Source organism: Dicentrarchus labrax, unplaced genomic scaffold (genome assembly GCF_905237075.1).
Source record: "Dicentrarchus labrax unplaced genomic scaffold, dlabrax2021, whole genome shotgun sequence".
Lineage (NCBI taxonomy): Eukaryota > Metazoa > Chordata > Actinopteri > Moronidae > Dicentrarchus > Dicentrarchus labrax.
The window spans coordinates 8,434,218-8,458,680 of NW_026136714.1; the positions used below are offsets into that span (position 1 = coordinate 8,434,218).

General features: G+C 43.5%; 1 protein-coding gene across 1 annotated transcript in view; it reads right to left on the reverse strand.

Annotated features, from left to right (window-relative positions):
* Nucleotides 1–157: 157 nt before the first annotated feature.
* adgra2 (adhesion G protein-coupled receptor A2) overlaps nucleotides 158–24,463 on the reverse strand; it is a 39,627-nt gene continuing 15,321 nt past the window's right edge. Inside the window, exons 2-19 of the mRNA XM_051423050.1 lie at nucleotides 21,325–21,396; nucleotides 9,160–9,231; nucleotides 8,043–8,114; nucleotides 7,878–7,949; nucleotides 7,127–7,290; nucleotides 6,513–6,726; nucleotides 6,132–6,296; nucleotides 5,855–6,053; nucleotides 5,590–5,739; nucleotides 5,340–5,501; nucleotides 4,997–5,197; nucleotides 4,644–4,833; nucleotides 3,812–4,020; nucleotides 3,596–3,723; nucleotides 3,387–3,510; nucleotides 3,157–3,305; nucleotides 2,356–2,445; nucleotides 158–2,200 (exon numbers count right to left, since the gene is read on the reverse strand). Of these exons, the coding sequence (XP_051279010.1) occupies nucleotides 781–2,200; nucleotides 2,356–2,445; nucleotides 3,157–3,305; nucleotides 3,387–3,510; nucleotides 3,596–3,723; nucleotides 3,812–4,020; nucleotides 4,644–4,833; nucleotides 4,997–5,197; nucleotides 5,340–5,501; nucleotides 5,590–5,739; nucleotides 5,855–6,053; nucleotides 6,132–6,296; nucleotides 6,513–6,726; nucleotides 7,127–7,290; nucleotides 7,878–7,949; nucleotides 8,043–8,114; nucleotides 9,160–9,231; nucleotides 21,325–21,396 (3,853 nt within the window). The 3' untranslated portion in view covers nucleotides 158–780. The remainder of the gene's footprint in view (nucleotides 2,201–2,355; nucleotides 2,446–3,156; nucleotides 3,306–3,386; nucleotides 3,511–3,595; nucleotides 3,724–3,811; nucleotides 4,021–4,643; nucleotides 4,834–4,996; nucleotides 5,198–5,339; nucleotides 5,502–5,589; nucleotides 5,740–5,854; nucleotides 6,054–6,131; nucleotides 6,297–6,512; nucleotides 6,727–7,126; nucleotides 7,291–7,877; nucleotides 7,950–8,042; nucleotides 8,115–9,159; nucleotides 9,232–21,324; nucleotides 21,397–24,463) is intronic.

Here is a 24,463-nt window from a genome sequence, read left to right on the forward strand (position 1 = left end):
AATAGAACAGAAAAAGTTTTCTCATTGAATCAAGTGACTGGGTGAGAGAAAGCCAATTAGTTTCCCCCCTTTCTTTCCGAATTTATTAAATAAGGGGATATCTGTCAGTGCTGATGGGACTACATAGAAATAAAAATGAAACATTTTACATCATATATTCAAAAGTCTCGCATAGCTTTTTTAATTCACTCTGAGATTCTGTACAGCCACACTCATGCAATTACTCTCTCCTGTGCATGTGCACACACACACACACACACACACGCACGCACGCACGCACGCACACAACATTCAAAAGCATACATGCGCACACACAAACAATTACTTGAAGCAAACATAAGGGTGAAAAGTTGTCCACAGATTAAATGCATATAGCTGTACTTTGGAAATGGACCAGCTTGCATTCCATTTCATGCTATAGTTGATATGCATAGAAAAAATACATCTAAAACAGTAAAGCTTTCATCAGACATCCAAAATCAACATCATATGCCAATTTCAGAGATATCTTGTAAATTTTTTTTGTGAAATGAATAAAATAAGTGAGTATCTTATGTTTGAAAATGACAATTAAAGAACCTGCCTTATTATTTTTTTACCATTTCACAGCAAACTCTTACAATGCTACCGAGGCAAAAGTACCAGTTTAGGGTCCTGGATGCCTTCATGATTTTATATCTTAAATTACATAATTATTATAATCAAGAGACCATTAAAACATAACCCAATCATTTAAGAGTCCATTAAGGTCATGCATAGAAGTTCACATATAAGTATAGGTTACACTGTGGTTTCACTTTTCCACAAACCACTCTTCATTCCAACGGAGCTCTGGGATTGGTCTGTGCCACTCATGTCCTGCTCCAGCTCGAGCACTGAGTTTTTGAGGGTGCCATTTGGAGCTGCGGCCCCTGGCACAGTGGTGGTGACACTGTTCAAAGGGTAGGAGCAGCGCTTAGTATCTCGCTCTGCAGCAGCTGCCAGTTTCAAATTGTCTCTGCTAGCGCATCGTCTCTGAGCACCGTGCATGGCCGCTCTGCTGGCCATAGTGGGCAGCAGGGGGAAGGGTTTACGGCTCCCGCTGCTCCCCCCATCACTTCCCTCTGAAGGGCTGGTTGCAACTGACTCTCCAACGCGCTTCCCATTTGTAAGCGGGCTAGCCTGGTTCTCTGAAAGGCTGTGGTGGATGCTACCATTCTCACTTGTGGCCTGTTTGTAAACTGCATGTGAAGCACTGAGGTGTTCTAAACCAGTGGGTCCTAAAGCCCCTAGACTGCCCCCACCTCCAGCAGTCCTTAGGGCTTTGAGACGATAGTGACCTCTGCCTTCACCCCGATGGTGATACTGGCTGCTTCCTTGTTTAGTTCTGCTACTCACTTTCCTTCTCTGTGGATGCACTGGGGCTGCAGAGTTAATGGTGGGCAGAATATTGTTTGTTGGCTTGGTGATGTTGTCCGTACTGGTGCTAGTGTTGTTGCCAGCCGGGGCACGTGAAGTGTTGTTTGGATTGTCTTGTGCCACCTGCAACAGATTAGTGAGCTTGCAGGGCCCGGGGCCAACACTGCTGATTCCACTTGGTGTGGACGATGATCGAGCTGATGAGGAGTTATGAGAGTCACCAGGTGGATGGCAGTTGATGAAAAGTTGTGATCCCTGCTCAGAGGTCTGCACCCCACTCCCGGTAGTGCAGGTATGTGTGTAAGTAGACATGGGATGGGAGCGGCGATAGCCCGGGCAACATGCCAGCCATGAGGCCTGCACATCCAGACGTCGGAAGCAGTGGTGCACCACCAGAAACACCCCCAATACAATGGCAGCCATCCCATACAGACAGCTAAACAACAAGCTAGTGTGCCCTGTCAGCCACATTGCCATGGCTCCACAACACCACAGAACCACAAACAGGAAGTGGGTTGCCACCAGCACCAAGAACTGTGTCTTCAGTGAATACTGGTCCTCTGGTGCCACAACAGGGCTTATAGGTCCCACCGCTGAGTCTGTGGAGAGGAGGCTGGTGCTTCCTGCCAATGCAGGCTGGCTCTCAGTCACAGGAGAGGATAGGGTGGTTCCGGTGCATTCTTTGGCCTCACGGTGCCTCAGGCGAAACACAGTGCACAGGAAATAGATCCAGGTCACCAATACCACTAGGCCAGCAGGGACAAAGAAAGACCCCAGACTGGGGCGCCACACCAACCAGCAGCTGCAAGAGGCAGAAAAGAAGTCAGGAGGGTCAGTGAGAAACAAGAACATGACTGTGTATTCAACATATCACACAGAATTATGTACTTCAGCACCACGCAAAATAACACAAAGTCAAGGGCCAAATGTTTCAAGGATAAAAAGAGAAGTACTTACTAAGGGCTGTTGTCTCCGTAGTTGTTAACATTGACAGCTGCAGTGATCCCACAAATGATAAGAGGAACTCCACCAGCTATCAAATAGAACCTTTAATAACAGAGAAAGAACATATCAAACACAAGCTCCCAGCTGCAGTTTTAGAGATAAAGAGGAGTTCTTGTTTCTGCCACAGGATGCTGTACGACCTTTGGCTTCTACGATGTTTTTAAAGTGTGCATGTCGGTGTCATTTTCCTTTTTGTGTTTTCATGATAGTCTGAATGAAGCTGTGTGATCCTTCACTCTCTTAGTGTTACAAGGGTCAGTATAGGTTCCAGAAGTCTGTGATTTATTGGGGCATGATCCCATGTGGCTGAGTGGGCAACAAAGGAGTGGCGGGAGGGCCAGAGGTCAATGTATGATCGCAGCTTCAGGATCACTGGGGCAGGGGGAGGAGAGCTAGAAAGGAATATTTAGAAAGACAGTGCACCCCCTGAATCACCCTTCTCAGATTTATGACGACCCCCTCTGCTTCTGTTATGCTGGTTTCATACATTCCTCCCCACCCCCACTCTGAGTTCATATAGGCTTAAAGCTTTTTTGTGCCTTACAGCAATACTCTGTTATGTCCCTCCAAGGTTCCTTTACAAACAGAGGGACTTTGGTTGTTGGGCACAATGATCCACTTTGATGGAGCATAGTCTGGGTGGCCATGCACAAGAACTCCAGCATCTGTCTAAGAGATGAACTGTACTGACAGCAAACAACAATCTCATGGTACAGGAAAAGGGTGAAGGTGAGTTCTGGCTTGCTTGCTGACCTGAGCATAGGTCGCTGAGTAGGTGGAGCAGGAGACTCTCCGTCAGGCTGCCGTGGCATTCTCCACACAGCCTCTTTGTAGATAACCCTGGCACTGACTCCGATCCACAGCAGAGTCGACAGCGAGGAGTAGTGCAGGGCGATGCCAACCTGTCACATGTTACAGTCATAAGACATCAACCTTATATGTCACTAATCAAAACGAGGAGGCTGTGCAAATTTAGGACTTACTGCTTGGCAAACCACTGGGTAGCTGGTCAAGCTTATGCCTCCTGCGTAGATGGCTGTTGTCATGGCGATGTGGAAGCAGGTATTCAGTAATGTGTGCCAGCTTTTTCTTGATATGTGAATGGAACTGTAGGGGCACAGGGTACAATAATGAGGAGATGTAGCAAATTACAAATAAAGAAGTATTTTTGCTCACATAAACCTTGTGGTACCTGTGGTGTAGTATGTGTGTGATGATGATGGTGAAGAGGCAAAGGAGGAGCACTGCAGTGCAGGCATAGACCACAGGGTGGAGCACCCTCACAGAGATGGGTGTGGAGTTGGGGAAGTCAGGCACCTCCTAGAAGGAAACCACACATAAATGAAAGTCTTATTCAACCTTGGTGAACCTGGATGAATGATAAATGAAATACTCAAGGATATCCTACCTGCAGCACAGCATAGTTGCTAAGCAAAGAGCAGCGCATTGTGGAGGTGCTGCTGTCACTGTGGACCAACTGACAGCCTTCCTGGCGCCAACTTCCTTGTTTCTCCAGCGGCTTCAGGCTCCACTGGGCTGCTACAGCATCAGTACCAGGGGACAAATGGCGCAGCGAAACCCAGATGGGCTCCGAGTGGTTCCACATGCTGCAGCCGTCTGTCACAGAGAGAGGGGAAATTAATCATAGGAAACTGTATTGATGACTGAAATGTTTATTGTGCACTGACCTGAAAAGTCAGTCATGGATACTTTTTCAGATAAGTTCATATCATATCATATTAAAATAAAATATATCAAAGCCTCAAAGACAAATACAAATATATCACCACATTGGACAGTACCATATTTTTGTGCATTTATTCCAGTGTGTGCTCTTTATATTTAGGTCGAAAGAGAACAGTGCTTTAGTTTGTCTGGCCTAGAAGCTAAGATGAATATAGTTCTTTTTTTTAATTTCACATTGTACCAATGACAAATCTCTAAAAATATAACCAAAAACACTTCAACACTCCCTTGAAAATCCATAAAGATCTTTATTTGATGCCAAGACCTTCCTGTTAATGTTATAGATAGATGGTTTTTGTTTAGGAATTACGCTACACCCTCACAGCACTGAACATATTTTATCATTTGTCATATTTTATACGGTTATCCACGAGAACAAGAATAGGAAAAAAAGCCCTGAAATGCTAAGCGTCTACTTAACATTATTTTACGATGAAATTAAAGGCTTGAAATGTAAGAAAACAAAGGTGGTGTCAGCTGAGAAAGTTCCTCACCTAGGCCAACAAAGATGACAGGAGTGTTGACACTACGTCGACGAGAGTGTTCCCCCGTGTTGCTTGAGTTCCCAGACTGAGGAAAAAAGCTGCCAGTTCTGAAAGCTACAAACTGCAGCTTACAGTCTGCAGGAGCATCAGGAGGAAACAGAGTAGCTGGGAGAGTGACAGAGGCCAGGGCTACTGAATTCTTGAGGGCAAAAAAAACAAGACACGCACATGTTGTATTTAATGTTGAACTTTACCAGAACACTTTGATTACTGTGAATGCAGATACAATAGGTAACTGATGGCACAGTATGTAGTAATAGTAGCTATGAGCTAAGAAGGAAGAATGGGTGCGCCTGCCTCACCTTCAAGGGAAAATTGTTGAGGGAGGTGTTATGGGAGCCAGTGCTGCAGCGAAAACGAAGCTGCTGCTCATGAGCGGACTCTGGCATTTCCATTCCCAGGCTGCCCATTGAGACCTCCCGACGCTGATACACAGTGCAGGTTATGCCAGTGAAGTGGGCTGGTCGAATTAAGTGGGCCTCCATCACAATGTTCCTAGACACCTGTAAGTATCAAAAAACATAAATGGTAACGATTGTTTCCATGTAATGCCATTTGTTCATCATCCAGGTAAGGTGTCCTAAATATTATGTATTATTATGTGTGAGATACAAAATACTGAAAATTTGGGTCAACAGCTCCTACCATGGAGAAGTCCTGAGCATGACTGTGTAGCTGAGGCCAGGCCAGTGTCTCCAGAGAGTGAACTATGGAGCTGCAGGCTCTTTTCTCTCTCTGGGCGAGAGCGAGGATCTGGTCATCCACCTGCATCAGGTTACTCCCCATCTCGACCAACACCTCTGACAACTGGAACACATACAGATTTTACATGAAGTTGCGTAAGGAGAAAACATAACTCACACATAGCTGTATATTGCAATTAAATCTTCTTCACCTCTCGCAGCTGTCTGACATATTCCATAAACTTCTCCATCATTTGCGCCACATACAGCACATCCACAGAGTCAGTGAAGCCTGCGGCCTCCAGAGTGTATGTGCGCACCTGATGTGCTACAGTGACAGCATTGGACGCATTGATTGGCCTCTGTGAAGCAAGAGCAAAAATAGGACAAGGTGTGATGTTGTGAAAGTAAATCTTCAGTGTTTACTAAACAGGAACCATGTGCTGTGGTAAACTTTGCTCTGACAGCACCACTGACCAGGATGAAGGTATGCAGGACGCGGGTGATGTCATTGGTATAGTGACAGTCTGAATAGTCCCCCTCCTGCCACTTTCCTGAACGGTCACAGTATCGAGAGGCTTTTTTCTGCTCAATACCCCCTTCCACAGATAGGGAGGGGTAACGCAGCTGCAGACAGTACTGATGTGAGGTGATGCCTGCCAGAGTTCTGGGCCACCTGGGGATTAGATCCATAGAAGGATGATAAGGCTGAATCTTAATTTATGTAATAATAACCATTGTAACGGTAACTAACCTGAACTCCCCACGATTGTTGACAACTTTGTCCTCTGGACAGAAGGAGGCACTGTTCTCCAGCACGACTATTTCAACACTGCGAGAGGTATTTCCCCGCCCAGTAGAAACCACACACTCCCACTCTCCCCTGGCCTCCACATGTACATTGAATAGAATAAGCTCACTAGATAAAGAGAGTAGAGACAGCTCATTATAACACATTACCAACATACTCTGATACTCATGTCTAAACTAGATAAACATTGTTCTGTTTAGTTAAGCAGTTCACATGAAATTGTCTTTACACAAGAGAAAATGGTTATAAAAATCTGAATATAGACAGCATCTTCAGAGGTGGCAAAAGAGAGTCAGATTGCCTGACTAAACTTATTTTCCCTACCTGGTGATGAAGGTGCAGTCATGCAGCACACTGTTCTCCAGCTGGACACCCATCTCTGGGTCAGAGGTCACCAGCTGACCATTGTGACGCCAGTGTAAAGTGGTGATCTTGTCCACCAAGGCGGCAGTGCAATGGAAGGGCAGCCGATCACCTTTGAAGACCACCTGACGCTGGGACGGCAGCAGCGATAGGGTGTGCAGCTCCAGAGGACCATCTGAGTAACATGGTGGGAAAAGATGCAGATGTGACCGTTATACATCACTCTGAATTATTTCTGCTGCTCTCTCATTACTCAACCTCAGCTAAATGTTTCCACAGAAGCTATTATGAGTCTGCTGTTCTAGAACAGATTGGATGCAGGCAGCAGCAATTCGTAAATGCAACCCACAGGATTAGTTGTCAACACAGCTCACTGATACTTTTAGAAATATGTCTCCGCTGAGCTGCTGGGATAAATCTCTTTCCACCCTTTTGGTCTCCTAATTCTTAGAAATACTGGGATGATCTTGAGCACTGTTACGAGTGCACTGTCATTGTCATCCACAAGCCAATGTTCTCTGCAACAAAGCGGTGAACCGCCTCGTTCACATGCCTCATTCTAGCCAGGCCCTCACCACAGCTCAGCTGGCTTTCCCTCAGTCCACGCAGGGGCTTTCCCCTCAGGCTCCTGGGGTAGGCACACAGGGTTTCATCCCCCAGCCGGGCTGAACTGCTGCGAAAGAAGCCCGGGACCCAACGCAATCCGCAGTCACATGACAGGTGGTCTGAGTTGAAGTTCCTGGAGAGAGGGCATTTATCATGGGAGATAAAAAAGAGTTTTCACTTTTCGCTCTTGCTGGCTAAGATACAGCGTTGTCTCTAGTTGCTAATTATTAACATATGAAACCTTTGCATGAATTTTATTATCATACATAATACTTGAATCACAGTCACCTTTTAACACAATATGTTACATATCAAAGATTTTTTGTATTCACCCTGAAATTAATTGACTGTTTTATGCTAGAACTGGCAGTACTGCATGTGAAAAAAACTGCAAATATTTGTTCAGATTTGAAATATTTGTAGACAGGCTTATCTCCTGATTTAGTAGCCTAAGTTCAAATATGTTTTTCACATACAAATAATAAATAGATGAAAATATCCAAATTAAAACAAATACATGTCAAATAAATAATTCATTGCTTCTTTTAGTTTTTCTACAGTCCTTGTAAAACACATTAAACCCTAGGAAAAATAAATATCAACTGAAAATAAATGCTATCTTTGTCTAGAATATTTATTTTTTTATTATTCAGATATGGAATGGTATGCTGTCAGAGTGAATTTCTTGGAATTACAGTGCTGACAGTGTCTAATACTCACACAAGCTTGAGGGACGGCAGCTCCTGAAACACTCCTTGATCCATGGTCGATATGATGTTGCCAGAGAGGTTCCTAGCAGAATACAAGTTATATGTGTACAAGTTAACTCGATAGCTTTCCCACAAAGTAGAATATTTTCATGGAATCAATTTATCTGTCTCTTACAGTTTAGTGAGATTGGTCAATCCCTGGAACATGTCTGCAGTCAGGCAGCCAATGCGGTTGTTGGAGAGGTCGCTTAAAGTGTGAAAAGACAAAGGAATGTGTTGGTTATTTTTGAATTGCAAAGACTCGTCTCAGTCACTTAGTCACAGATTGTGATATCTCGACTTTTTCAATACCCATGTTGTTTTTGTGATATCAGATCAAACATTACATTGCTGGCATACAAGTAAAACTGTGCAGGACCTCCTTCAAGGTCTCATCAGTGAGAAAGGGTTTTCTTTGCCTCTTGTATTTTCCACAACTACAAGGCGTACAAAGTTGAACATCTATATAAGCATAGACACAGTCTCTACCACTTTCCCTTATCTGTATTCCATGGGACCCTAGTGAAGGTTTATCACCAATGGGGTAAAAGCAGGACCCCTGTTCTACCGTCCACCTCTGAGTGTGATGTATAGCCACAGCCAGAGAGGGATCTGCTCTGTTGCACCTCTGACACTACCCAGCAGAGAGCTGTCCAGAGCATGTGTTTATCTCCCCCTGTTTGTTTTGAGAAGCCCCAGACCTTGCAGGGAAAACACAAGTAGGGGGAGGGGGGAAGGGGAGTCACGCGGTGCAGCACAGACGACCAGCTCCAACCCACGCCGCAACCAGACCTCGGTGTCCAAAAACACAATGAGTGAGCAGCGAGTGGCTGCAAACAGCCGCCTTGTCACATTCAATGACGTGTGAGGAGGCCCTGAGGTTTTCACAGTGGTGGAGTGGGGCACCAGGGATGACACTGCAAGGCCCCCACAAGGATCGGCAGAAACACTTGGTGAAGGAGGCCTTTATTGTCACTAACACCAGGAGCTCAATATAACGCATGACATCTGCCATGAGCTGCCAAAACAGAATCTGCTTAAGATAGATGTGAGGGATATGTGGGCCTGTCTCTTTCCACAACTACTCTGAAGCTGGCAAACGATGCTGCTCACATCATAAAAAACTACCCTGACTCCCTCATTTCTACCAAACAACTGAATTCAAAATTTCCATGCCTGCATTTCTGATTTCTGTTAATATGTTCACTGCTTTGAACCCAAATGGAATGTGAATCATGTTAATGTCTACTTACAGTTTCCGAAGCTCAGACAGGCCTTGGAAGGCTCCAGGCACGATGGTGCTGATTAAATTGTGCTTGAGGTCCCTGGGGAGAGAGAAAATATTAGGTCAATGAGAAAATGCATGCAGGGATGATGTTGACATGTCTTACACAAATAGTTCAACATGATGATTAGATGTCTGTATGGTAATTAATAGCTGGAGCCAGCAGTTTAGCTTTGCATGTAGACTGGAAGCAGGAGGGAAACCCCTGGACTGGCATTGTTTAAAACGAACAAAATCCACCTACCAGCACACAGCAAATTATTTTTTTTACACTTCTGTTATTGTTTGGATTAAACACAGATACAATGTGCTAATTACATGGTTTACTTATTATTACTTAGTTGCCAGATGTTGTTACCTTCAGATAGAGCCAAGCTACTTGTTTCCCCCTGTTTTCAGTCTTTATGCTAAGCTAAGGTAACTGGGTGTTGGTTGTAGCTTCACACTTAAAGGACAGATATGAAAGTAACAAGAAAGCAAATAAGTTGAAGTAGTCCTTTAACAATGAGACTTCAAGAGGAGGCTTCTTTCTGTTTAAAATAAAGGGGAGTGCAGACACATTTCCTAAACCTGGCTCCTCCAGTGGGTCACAGCAGGGTATTTCTGCTCACAGATAGGAAATCTTATCCCATCAGCCACCTGGGCTTGAGGCTAGCAAGATGCAGACCCTTGACCAAATAAAATATTAGTTGAGTATAAAACTGCTAGCAAGGGGTTCTGTCATTTTTCTGCTTGTTTCGAAATGACTTTTCAGTGATAAACTTGGCCACTGCAAACCATAAATATTATTTCCTTTAGCTGCCTTTGAGGATCTAATTTCATTCTATCCGCTGCACTTTTCTCCACCCTCTTCCCATTCCATACCCACGCCCATGTGTTCAACTATTCAACCAGATGCCCCTCTACATCAGCTAACCTTCGTTAGATTTTGAATCCAAGAAGTTTTTTATTGGCCAGGTGGGAATAGCGGGGTTAAACCAGGTCAGGAGATGGATGGCTATCGACAGGACATGGCCGATGTGCACTGGAATGTGATCCGTGTTCCTACAGCATGAAAAATGCCTGCTCCCATCGGGCCGGTCACAGAGGAGGATTTCCTTACAGGAGCTCAAAAGCATCTCCGCTATGGCTGCATTTTTGTCTATTTCACTTCTACCAAAGATGCCACTGTGGTAGGCAAGACCTCAGGGGACTTTCTGGTCCTTTTTTTCCACAAAGATTATCTGTCATCGCTGCTCTCGACCGCACTGCCTCACACCATGTACAACCTCAGGCATCTCTTAACCATTGTCTTGTCCGCTTTCCAAGAGATGAGCTATTTTGATCAAACTAGGGCAGGAAAATTGTTTCAGAAAATGGCTTCCCGTAAAGAATTAGACTGTGCGGTATGGCTGGGATAGAGTCAGAGATCAGGGGTTTTGCCGTTAGTCCAAGCTCTCGCTAAACCATCGCTCATATGTGGATTATAGACAGGAGACAGGTTATAATGATGGAGCAAAAGCTATCTGGCCTTGGACCAAAAGGCTGAGGTCTGTTGTGTTTGTCTCAAAGCAGGCAGCCTTGGACAGCTCAGCCTAACTCTTTGAGTATGTGCCAGCTTGTCAGACAGACTTTGCAACAACTTCACAGCTTTTTAAAAAGGTGGAGACGTTTCCACCTCTATGATTTTGACGAAAAAGTAAAAAAAAAAAGAATCTGCTTGGTGCTATATACACTTCATAGATCAAATAAAAGAGTCTGTGTGTTTGAACAAGAATACTCTCCAGTATGTGTGTGTGTGTGTGTGTGTGTGTGGCCTTGAGAGCCTGTTACAATGTATGTGGTAATCTTTGTGTGAATGTACATGTGTTTCTGTGTGTCAGTAGCTGTATAGAATTTGTTGACCAGGGCGGGGGGAGAACAATACTGCTGTTTCCAGTCTGTGTGTCCCGGGGCTCATTAGAGCAGCAATGAAAGACGAGGCACGGCCCACCATTTCCTCTCTCTGATGACCGTCTCTGCTTCCCTGTCCTTTTCACACTCAAATACACACATGCAATTGCTGTGTAACACTGACCTCCATATATATGCACTCAAACATGCATTTGTGATTAAGACTACTCCAGAAGTAAAAAAGAACCCCTGTAAACACCAAATCTTCATTAGGTTACTAAACCTGACTTTTAAACCTCATGTCTTTCAACTGAAACTAAATATGCTTCTCGTATTTGAATAAAGAATGTTTCCCTTGTCATGTCTGTTGTATAGGAAGATGTCCTGTACTGAAACGCTGCACATTCCTCTGTAAAATAATATGATGCAGTTGGTCATCATGCCTTGTGTTTATTACAGGAGATAAATGAAAGATACATGACTTACACATCATTGTGACTATAAACAAGTAGGTTAGTCCTCATTAACAACATTATTAGAATTAAATATCCTTTATTAACTTCATAAATTTTTATATACCATTCAATTTTAATAACCTGAACCAGATCTCAAGACTGACTAACATTATATATCCCACATAAAAATACAAAATTTAGAAAGATTATTCTTCTGAGACTTCTAGCATTATTTAGCAGAGAGCTGACAATGACAGCCAACCAAGGTCCCCTGCTGAATTCGAAGCAGTAGCATGATCAGTCTGTGCACAGGTCTCAGAGCATACTACTACAAAGGTGAAAAAAGTTGTATAAAGCCTGCTGTGGCTTCAGAGGAAGCTGCACAAAGTAAGAAAAATTGCCTCAAGTGAAGTCACTTGCATCTATATCATCTGGGGCTGAAAACTATACAAATCTGAAAATGAAAAAAAGAAATCTGGAGTTGTGAAGTTAGATCGAAGTGAGGGTAACGGGCCTCTGTAGCACGCTCCTCATCTTGAGTCTAGCAGCTCGGGGCTACATTAGCCACTGGTGTAAGACGCAAAAAGTTGCATTGTGGGTAATGTAACAGCTAACAGCTTTTGACAAGTAAGAAAATGTGTGGAATAAAAAAGACGATTTCTCTGATTCTGCTGCATCCTTTTTTTACTGTCCATTATGAGTCTGACGTTGAGGCCTAACGCTTTAGGAGTGCAATGGTAAATTAGCGGACTCTTAGGTCAATTGTTTACACCTTAGACCCCTAGACCACCACAGCGGTCTTAATAATGGAACTATTTCAAGATTTTTATGATGCTGCTTATGTTAGGACGTCTTCTCCTCTGCTGTGATGAGTTCTCTCTTCCAAAATAGATTAAAAATGTTAATACATTACTATACAAAATAAAGTTTGTAATAATTACAAAGGAAAACATTATTATAACTCAAATAATTATCTTGCAGCACATCTGTAAAATGGACAATATATTTTACAGACGATATATAGGATAGATATAATAATGTAATATAATAACAAGCATACACACAGACATTGGTTTTGCTGTTTTTAGATGAAATTGCATTAGGTTACATTATTTGCCTGGAGACTTACAGTAATCTAAAGCATACATGCATGATCCTAACTGAGCTGCAGAGATTTTATGCCAATGAAACAGGCGCTGAAGGCCACACATTGACACATGACACTGATAGTGTACAGTTTCTAAGCACCTCAAGCTTTCTGAAGATGAACTTTTTGCCCAGTGTGATAAAACAATCATCAAATAGCAATAAAATGTAAAATAAAAAGTATCACACACACAACACCTGCATTTCCTACAGTCTGCTCCTCTATACCCGGCTTAAAAGGGAACTGTGCTGTGTGTGCTGTGGCCTAGTATCAGCAGTCCACTACTTCTGATACACTCTCTTATCACCAAGCTGGGGAATGTGGAGGAGCTCACCAGAGTCAACAGGACTTGAAGCAGTAGCCAAGCACTTAGTCCTACTGTAGCCCAAATGTCAGCTCGTGTTCACCATCACAATCCAGACTAAATCTCTGCTGCAGCCCCTCACCGCTTGCCCACACTATCAGATTTTTTTCCAACTTTATCTCAAACTTAGAGTACAGTACAAACTGCAGCCCCAGCAGGCCTCACATTCAGGCGATGACTTGTCTGTGTGCCCTCTGTAGTAGACAGCGCCCTGCCTGACAACAGCTTCACAGCTCAGTGGCCCTGACACTGATGACAACAGCTGTCACCAAGCAAGAGTATCATAGCAGAGACAAGAAATACTTCAAAGCCTCATGCTTGCTGAGCATGAAAATATAGTTAAAAAGGTTAGAAGTTTAAACTTGTAGCTACAACTTTTTCATTATCTTCAGTAGCAGCATGCACTCCTTCAAAACGCTACATGATTGGTGGTGACACATTATTGTTATGACTATGGTCTTCCTCTTTGAGTTATGCTTTGTAACCTTGGGAGTGTAGTGCTTTATTCCCTTCGCCACATGTGGCCTATGTGATTGGGTTGTGACAGACTCAAGCTCACTCCCAGCCCAGAAGGGGCCATTGTCTGCTGCCGCTGGGCCTAACACCAGCGGCTGCCATTAAGAATGTCTTTTTTTCCCACAAACTTCTCCTGATCAATGGGGCTGGTCCTCTGCCATTCTGAAGAGTCATTTCTCTGTGGGTATATGGGATGAGCACCTGGGCCCCATGCAGGCTGGAGAGGAGCGACGTGCTTGTAGGGCAGCGTGAGGGTAATAATGAAGACATGGTCTGTAAAGCGCTCCAGACGTGGAGTGCTCCATTATCAGGAGCACAGCAGCAGGGACTGGAGTGCTCCACTGACATTGTTTAGACCCTGGCCCCGGAGGGAGCTGGGAAAATGACTGAAACCAGGGAATGGCCACTCATTATCGCCAGACTGGAATCAAGAATTTCCTGTTCTTGGATTTTTTTTTATGGAAAGACATGGTATTACAGGGCTAATTGTCTATACTGTAATTGTATTTATCTCTTGATGCAAAGCAGTACAAGCAACTGCCTGAAGATAGAAACAAATATTAGTCTGTGGATGGATTAAAGGTATGTTGGAAAAAGAAAGCAAGGGGGGATAACTGGCACCTTGGTTCCTGACAGAGGTCAGTGGAGACCATTTTTGTGCCGCGTGTCATTTCCTGTCTGGCTGGTGTGTCTAGCAGAGGCCCTTGCTCGTTTATTTTTACAGTTTCCTTTTTCTCCTTTTTTACTAGCTAGCTTTCCCCTGTAGGGAGGGGCAGGTGGGTTAGGGGATGCAGTACTGAGCAAAATTGTCCCTGTGTATGGCCCCGCAGACCCCACCTTCCTACTCCTCAACACACTTGCTCACAATGGGGGCTCTGTAACACAGGCCCCAAACGTACTCCTGCCTTCCCCCCAAAACAGGAAACCGGGATCTGCCGAGCTCTTGTTTTTCTACTAATTTCCTGCTTTGCTGCCCCTTCCCCAGATTATTTTCTTTATTTTTTTCTGGTTCCTCTCAGATTGGATATACCTAATCAACGTTTTGTCTATGTTCCACTGGAAACCAATTGCTTTGTTGCAGCCATGAAGCTAAAGGACCAAAGATAGACCTATTTCTATCTACTATTATATTTATAAAACTGCTCCCAGTTGGACAACCATTGGAAACATACTTGAGATATTTCCTTTCAAACTTGGACGATCACCACCTGATCATCCACTGCCATGACTGTACTATGGTTCAAACAAATGAGAGCCCTCAGCTCTGCTCATGACTGACAGTAACATAAACTGTGGATCCAACAGCACAGCAGAGTTATTAGTTAATAGTTTTTATATTTATTATGTGTTTGTTTTTAATTTCAGTTAGTTTCCAGAGTGTCCAGAGTTTCCGTTTTTCTTCTTTCAGTTTAGTTTTTCATTGTTTAAGAATGTTTAGTTTTTATTAGTTTCACTATTATTTTTTTCTATTATTATACAATGGGGGGTATTTGTCAGGGGAAAGATTTAAGGAGTTCAGAAAAGGTATTACAATACAAACACATTGACTCACAGTCATGTAAGTATCCCAGCCTCAATAAACATATGCACCAATGCCTCCTCATGCTGGTTGTGTTGACAAATTTAACCAAATTGACAAAGACTAAAATGAAAAGTTATTTACATACACAATATCATTTCAGTTAGTTTTTGATTCTTTCTTTCATTTAGTTTTTATTATTATTTCAACTTAAAAAAATTGTTCACACCTAGTTTTAGTTTTTGTGTAGCTTTAGTTGACCATATAATCTGCTGCCCAGCAGTTAGCAAGATGTACAGAAATAGGAACATACACTTTTATTTGAAGTGTAAAATTTCCTAAGTTGATTATATGTTTCTATAGTCTGCAGCAAGAGGAGCTGGAGATTATTGTGCCAAGGAAAACTCTGGAACCATGGACTGTTATTGACATCAGTTCTGGCTTTTGGAGCGAAGGGGGCGATGCCTGCTTTGGCAGCTCTGTTAATTTTCATGAGATCTAGCAGCATGCACAGCAGTCAGAAACAATGAAAGTCAGTTTATGGTTTCAAAGGGACATACAGTGGATCATAATATTTGTCTGTCAGATTAATGATCATGTAAAGTCTAGGTTTCTTAGGGTCAGTGGTGACAGTTTTTTGAAGAGAGAAAAGGCGGTGAAATGCTATTGGTTTTCTGTTTTTCCACTTGATGTTCTTCATAATATGTCTACAGTTCTGTTCTGTCAAACTGAGTCATTCATCAGACCCAAATTCTCATTGAACAACTTTAACAACAAATTAATAAACACAGGGTTGAAACGAAGCACTCTTAATAACTGGGACGGAAAGGAACCAACGCCTTTTATTCAAATTATCAATGAAAAGGGAGACTCATGTCACTGAGTGAATTTTCAGCCAGTAGGTGGACTACAGCATGTAGAGAGTGGGAAGGGGGAGGAACAGTGAGAGACCCAGTGAGCTGAGAGAGGGGAGATGCAAAAATAAAGCAGAAAAGGAACACAAACGGAAGTGGGGGGAAGTAAGTCCAGAGAAAGCTCAAGTTCCTCTGGAGGAAAATGCCATTGAAACCATATCAAGTTTGTCGAATGAGTGTGCGAGAGGGAGTTACTGGCGTATAAAGCATACGATTTGGTAATGGGCTTATGAGGGGGCTCGCTCGCTGTTTCAATAAACCCCCAGAGCCATGACTGAGCTAGGCTTGCAATACAAACACACCCCGTTCCTTCAGTTTATCTGAAAGACACATCTGGAGTCTATCAACTCCAGCAGCACCCCCCTTTCTGTTTCCACTCTCCAGCATGCTTAACCCCTTCCTCACCCGCTCCACCCCTTAATGTCATGCACTCTCATTAGGTGGACGTTGCCTAACCAGGGGCCACTCAATGGCGTGTGCGGGCAAGCACACTAACACAAATGTTCCTTTTTCTGTGAGGGAGAAATGAGGCTCTCATGTGCAACCTCCACAGCTGGACTGAGCTCTCTTCAGAGTGGTGGGCTGGTACAATCTGAACCTTGTCTTACCCAGACTGGTCTAGACAGAAGGGCTCCTTGCCATCTCCGCACATTCTCCACTGTTTTTACATGCTATACTGCTGCCCACCTCTGCTTTGTTCCCACTCATTAAGGTAATTTGCTTAGCCTGTGTGGAAATAATGTTAATCTCCCACTAAGAAAAACAACCTCAGCTTTATATAAGACAAACTGCAGGAGTGTGCTTTCCTTTATTCCCTCCCTCCGTCTTCCTTTCCTTCCCTCTCTCTCTCCAGCCACCATACCATCTTTAGCCATCTCGGCTCCGCTTCCCCTGTGTCAGATGGTAAAGTTGTTTAAGTTGGACTACTTCCTAACCCCAGCTGCTCAGAATGGCAGAGGCGATTTCAAGGTCGGTTTCAGTGAGGCTCAGGCAAAGACTGAGTGGCCTGTCTCCTTTTTTTTTGTAAAACAGATACTATCAAGTCAATAAGTAATGAACTGGCAAAAGCATTCGTAACCGTAATGTGATAATAGTGTTTATGTTTTCTATCATGCAGTCATTTTCCTAAACATATCCAACATCTGTATATTCTCATGCACTGTTGTGACTTACTGGTCACAGGTTTCAGTGCAAACTTCCCTTAATTCTTGTTGCGCTACAAGCATAAATCACAAGCAACTCCTTATTTCCTGCTCTTGAATGAAGTTATTATGAGTCAACAGGAAGTTTTTGAATCCCTTGAATGATATTTCCTGTGCATGCTCTCTAAGAAGTGCAACAAAAGTGAAAGTACAGTCATGTCAGGTACTGTAGAGATCATTTCAGACTCTCTTGTTGACAAAGTCTATCATGCTGCCAACACCTTGAGCCAGTAACCAGTCCTAACCACAAGCCTCACTCCTGCCTTTCAGACCTGTCCACTGCAAGCGCCCTGCTGCTCCCTCATCCATCATCATTGCTGCCCTGTGCTCTCCCTCTCTCTGTCGGGTGAACAGACCTGGTAATGAGGGCCCCTTGTGCCCTGCCTGCCTGTCCTGTGTCCCATGGTGCAGTGGGGCCCAGTTGGACAAGAGCCAGACTGCCTCTGCCCTCTTTGCTCATTATTCTCATTACCTCGCCTCAAATCAGTGCAGGACAGGCTGCTGGGATCTGTCCGCAACTCATAAAGGTCCCGACTCGTTAGTGGGGCTGCCAGCATCAGCTCCCATCAGAAAGGGCGTCCACAGAGGTGGAGGTAGTCAAATAGGTACAAAAGTACAGTATCAAAGGCCAGATGGTGTGCTTGAATGTGACTCGTTTTGCATATAGCAAGCAACGCACTCAGAAGCCAGGTATGATTCAACTGGTGTTTCATCCGAAAAGCTGGAAAAAAAGGAGGTATTCCAAGATCCAAATGTAGCTGTTGGATGGCAAACCTATTTAAAAGAGCTACAAAAACACAGTAGTCCAGTAAGAGGGCAAAAACAAACAAGGCTAAATTGCTCCTCTGCACTTGGGTGGTTTGGCAGGTTATGAAGGCAATAGTGGCTTTGAGGAGGTTTGTCCCAATGAAAGGGCTAACTGTGTAGATTGCTGCACTGTCTGGCCCAGGCCTGGAGGAGGGTGGCCTGCCCTGGAGCTGTATTCTCCAACTAACAACAGCAGATCAAACTGCATTCAACTCTGAATAGATGTCTGGTGTGAGTGTGTGGGTGTGAGTGTGCATCTGCTGAGAGAGTTACCAGACCCATTTGAAATGACTGAACAAGAAGCGAGGGTGCCCATACTAGGAAACACACTCAGTGCTACAGTACAGACTGGAGTCACAACAGAGATGGGCCGAGAGTGAGAGTGTGTGTGTGCAGTCAGGGAGCAGACTGTGTTTATCCTTGTCACATAGGGGAAGAGATGCAGTGTAATTCCCTGATGTGTGTTTACTCAGCCCTAGTGGGCTGGCCTTTGATTACAGCACTGACCACATAATATGAGTAACTGTTCACTACTGCACCAAATGACAAGCACATGTAGACAACATATTGGAAACAATGAGAAGACCTGACGAGCGATGGTGGGCTGAAGAGACAAAAAAAAAACCAACCCTGAAATCTCACAATACAAACATGAACCAACACAGAGACAAAAACTCACATCCAAACCTTTGCTGTAAACGCACTTCTGTTTTCATCCCTTCAAACCCTTCCATCACTGCAACGGTGAATTTCAATGTGGCATTTTTCACATCAGACAGCAATTTTACCATGATCTCAGATGTAATTATAAGCTGTGCAGGGCTCAATTAAAGGTTGAAGACGTCAGAGTGAGTGAGCAGACCTCCACCACTGTGTGTCAGAGAGCCAGCAGAGGTTGAGGCAGAGGAGTGAAATGAGGCCTGCATGATTTACATTATGTCCTCTCCTTACACCAGACGCCCACATCTCCCTCTGTGGAGCATAAGTATGTGTCTGTGTATGTGTGTGTGTGTGTGTGTGTGTGTGTGTGTGTGTGTTAGTTTGTCTGCCTGTTCTGTATCTTTCTCCCAGGCCTTTAGTTATGAGCCTCCAGGAAAGCTCCACCCTGTTGCCCCCTGCTAGTTTTATCACTGCTCCAGCTACAAGGGCAAGTTAGTGGGCAAGCTCAGGTTACCCGACCCACCGACCCTATGGCGCTACAGGGAACCTTGTCCACACTTACAAAAACAAGCAACATAAGCTCATTTTACATCGAACAATCCAGATCTACTTTGTCTTTCATTTGCTATCTGTTATTTTCCCAAGTAGTATTAGTCACAGGATCTTAGTTTAGCATCTTCCTGTCAACAGCTTTATCAGCACCATCAGTACAAGACAGTTGAGGCGAGAACTGAGAACTTGGCCTTGAAACTATTCACCCATGGTGTTCACATGCCAGACATAAAACAGCAATTCAGCAAAACTGGCTTTTGTTCTTGACTGGCATGTCTGGTGCGAGCTCCAGCAGGTAGGTACTAACAAGCTAACAACTGCAGCAAATTACCATATTTTTCTTTCTTTCGACATTTTTGAGAAGCTCATTAGCTTCATGGGTGGCAGCTCCAAGTGGCATGTGGAACTAATATCCCTTCAACATACCCATCCCCCCCTCCAACAAAATAAGTATGTCTGCCAGACTACAGTATCCATGTGTGTTGTTACCAGGACGCCATAAAGCTTTACTGGGATGCTGTGTAAAACAGCACACCTTCTGGTGGGAAACACATATTATGTGTAATTTTCACATCAGAGCATCCGAGGAGCAAGGAGTGGTAGCTTGTAGCCTCTAAACGCCAGTCATGACTGTAATGACTGTAAAGTTGACCAAAAGACATATCGTACTGTATCCTTAACCTTCAGTGCTCGCTGCCAGCTGTCTCATTTGTTGTTGTAATCTAATAATTAAAATGTCACAAAGCTACTCTCTGAGCAATTTTCCTTGTTTGAACACACCTGTAACATAAACATGCTAACCTACTTAAAATGACGACACTAACATGCTCGCACGAAGACAATGCTAACATTTGCTGATTAATATTGCTCTTAAACCAAAGAACTAGACAAATGTTATCACAATTCATCCTGATTGTAATTCATCCTCTGGGGACCATGAATGTCTACACCAAATCTAATGACAATCCATCCAATAGTTGTCGAGACACTGCTTGAAAATGTCAACCTCATGGTGGCCCTAGAGGAGAAGTCTTTCTAGGATTTATTATCTGGGGAGTTTGTACCAAATTGATGCCTGTTATTGTTCCGACAGCCGATTATTCCGAATTCAGAAAAATGTCCCATTGGTGTCCATTTCTCTTACAGTCCGTTATTCCAAAAACATTGTTCTGAAAATACACACTGCGGTATCACCAACTTACTATGACTTATTTGTAACTATGTACTTATTTCAACCCAAATCCTAAACCTAAACAGACTTCGACCATTTCGCTAACTATGTGTTTATTGTTACCATGGCGACAGGGGTCACCTGACTTCATTCTTTTCTGCACATCAGAAACTCCATCGAGAGAGAGTGTGTATTTCAGTGGGCAGTCCCTGCCAAATGTCACAGCAATACATTTAATAATTGTTGAAATAGTTCAGTCTGGACCAAAACAGTGCACCAACAGACAGACAGACAGACAGGCAGACAGAAAGAAAAGACAGACAGACAGACAGACAGACAGACAGACAGACAGACAGACAGACAGAAAGAACAGACAGACAGACAAATGCCACTAGCATGGCTAAAAAAGGAGTAGTAAGGCAAAAGGCTTCTCTGACAGGCAACAGTTTCCACTATGGTGCCTGTCCTGTTTGTCACCAGGACTGCCATTTATCTATACTTCCCCAGAATTATCCTGCCTATCACCTGTCTAACACCCCATTCAGCCAGATAACGATGCTACTAAGGAGGGATAGACTGTGACAGATAGATAGATTCACTGTCTGTGAACCACAGGCAAAGCTGCCAACACGCACCTCCTCCCAGAGATCTCCCTTATCTTGTCCTGTGGAGTAGGGCTTACCTGATAATGAAGGACTGAAGCATAATTATGTGAACTTTTCAACATAATTCTGTGATAGCTAGTCTGAGTGTATCATCCTCCCTGCTGGACAGAAGCCCATGATTGGATAGAAGCACAATGAGCTGCTCAGATCTCACTGATACCCCGTCTGTATTTCTCTACAAAGGCCCCGAGGCAAGCTAAAATAACATCTCACACATGGATGCATAAGCTATATCTCGAGTAAACAATAAACATGTAGCATGTGCAGAAGAAAAACATAGGTTACTCACAGTTTCTCCAAAGCGTTAAGTCCAAAGAAAGATCCATTTCTCAGAACTCGGATTTTGTTGTGGCTCAGAATCCTGTAAAAAAAGAGACACCACAGTATTGTTAGAAATATTCCACTGAGGATAAACTGAAGAATATCTTATGTTAAATTACTATCTTGGATATCAGCTTCACTGCTAAGGAAAGCGTTCAAGTTCAACCAAACACACAGTGGAGGGGTCACAGGAGGAGGATGAGAGCCAAGTGAAATGTCCACTTGGTGCTGCAGACATACGAGATTAGTCTGACCAGAGACATTAGCCTAAGATGTTTCCAATTAATGCTTAAGACGGAATTGGAGATCAAGATTAGGAGGGAAGCCGTAATCTTGATAATCATTCCGCATACATTTTTACATCAAAAGGATGACTTTCCACATCAAACGACTGACGGCACAGCCCTTTGCCTATGGCGAATCATGTGGTTTATTGGGCTCTTATCAGACCAGAGGGCAGAGAGCCACGGGCATACTGGATGTGAGGTTCAGATCGCGTTGTCTGACAGGGGATCATGGGAAATGGATATTTACGGAAATCACTTTGCTCTGAGGGACATCGTAAAAGCCAGTTAGGACAGACCTTCGTATAAAGGTATTTTTGACAAATACACTTTTTTGCTATGAGTTCGATGAGAAGCTTGAGGGGAACATATTGCCTGGCTCTGTCCACAGAGAAAAACCCTTATATTGGTATATTAAAGAGTAACTTAACACTCCCTTAAATGAGTGTCTCCTGTAGTGATGTAGGAGTGTACTACAGGACACTGTGACATCACAAGTGTGGTCAGACGTGAAACAGGCTTTTAACTGCAGACAGAAAATCACTGCTTACATTACCCACTGCATCCATGGTAACATTTCTTATTAGCGACATATTACGAAAATAGCATCCATCCCTGTGCTTGAAGCCTTGTGGACAGTTGCCATGTTCAAACTCAGTCTCCTACAAAATATGTTTATACTGTATACTGATTTGCTTTGCCAAATACCCTTTGAAGAAAACATAATTGCCGCTTGGCTTATGTTCATTGGCAACATTTTTTTCAAATTCAGGAACTATGACGTTCTTACTGTGAAGTTTAAGGGAGCAGGTTAAGGTGGATGGTTGGGCCTACAAAGCAGAAAAATTTGACACCAGAGACTCGTGTTTGCATTGTGAATCCCATGTGTTGTTAGATTTAGGCCAGTAAAGCACTTGGGAAAGGTTAAGAAAAGATTGTGGTTTCACTATATTGAAAAAGCCAATACATCCTGTCTCAAGCTTAAAGGCAGTGCTGACTTATATTCCTACTGCCAGGGCTCATGTCCCCTCAGCAGGAGCTCGGGGCACGGCAGGGACCCTGCTCTGGCGACAGCCCGCCATCATTAACACACCCTTCAGTTTCACATCATCTTCGCCCCTACCACATGGTGCTTAATGGGCTGTTTGCGACATTAAGTGTGTTCCTAATCGAGAGAGTAGAGCTGTGTGAGCGCCTTTAAAAGTGGGAGCGGACTGTGAACAGTCTGTGAGATTTACAGATTCAGCAGCAGCGGTCGGGCCCCCCGTTTCCTGCCACATCAATAAAAACACTGCCTTCAGCTCTGCACCTTCCAACTCAGTTAATGACCAGATTTAATCATCCAGTTTTGGTATACAGGGACAAACCGGTTTGACTCACTTCTTCTCTTCAGTACTGACAGCCAGGATATCAAGACAATTTAAAGAAAAGTTATCCACTCAAGGAGCAAACAAAAGGAACACTTTTACTTAGCATTTAAACTAAAATTATTTACACTTTGCTGTGTAATATATCAGCAGAATTACTATCAGAAAATCCACATTCATTCACAGTAGGAGCCCCAGAAATTGACATCATCCCAGATCAGAAGTTTATTTTATATTATAACATATCATGTTCACAAATCCACACTGAATTGTTGAAATAAATCACAATTATTAAGTCTTTTTTTTAGAGTGGATGTTGGATGATAGCAGAGTCAGTCCTCTCGTGGCGTAGCCTGTATTTGAACCTACGACTCCTGAACCATAAGGTCTCTCACTTGACTTTGGGCACAGTATCTCTCCTATAACTGGATGCAGGCTCGAGATGAAAGCTACGGAAGATCCAGAACTGCCTGAATAATTCAATACAGATAGGAGAGGAGAAAGTCACATCTGGCAAAGAAGCAAGCCATTTAATTCAACCCAGGCAGTTTAGATACAGATAGTTCCTTTTTGACTAAGCTTATTATGCAGAAAAAACTACTAGTCAGAGGACAGTGCACATGTTTGGTTATGATGTTCTTGAATGTGCATATGTGTGCATACATTGTTAGTGTGCTGATATCAGTGCATTTTCTGTTAGAACAAAACACATTATGATATGATTTGCAAAGGTTCCTTTTAAAAACTCATACAGATGTGTTTATTTGTGGGTTTTTTTCATGCATGTTAGGAAAAAATGAAATTCACATGTGGCATCCTATCACAGTAACCCTCATTTGTCTCAAGTTTAGACATTTCAACACACAGTATTTCAATTAGCTTGCTACTCTGTACACCAGGACTTGAAAGCTGACTTTCACAAATAAACAAATACCAGAAAATGATCTAACTGAAACCCTCCCACAGACAACAAAAGATTTCCAGGAACGCAGGGGAGTTGCAGAGGCTGGTCACTACTGTATTATCCCCAAAGCCTGATGTTCAGAACACGGTTGTAAAGAAGGACATTGTTCTTTCATAAACAATACAGAGAGTACAACTCTGAGAAAGAGAGAGAGGCAGAACTCTGTAAACAGACAGAAATAGTCAGCGTTCCCATCAGGCTAAACAGGAAACCCAGCCAATTAGCTGTTTATTCAGAACCAGTTTCAGAGGTCAGGGGTTGTAGAGAGAGCACTTCCTGCACGGCCAACAGACAGACGGAGCAGTGTCCGGAGGCAGGTGACAGTTGAGGCATACAAGAGTGCATCACTTCATCACTGGAGTATACAAAGGTTAACAGAGCTTTACAAGCAAAGAAGATGAGTAGCTTCTTAATCATAGAAGTCCACGCTACTTGGAGGCCTAACGTCTGCTCAGTATTACTACTGAGGCTTTACTCGAGTGGCTCCTGTTC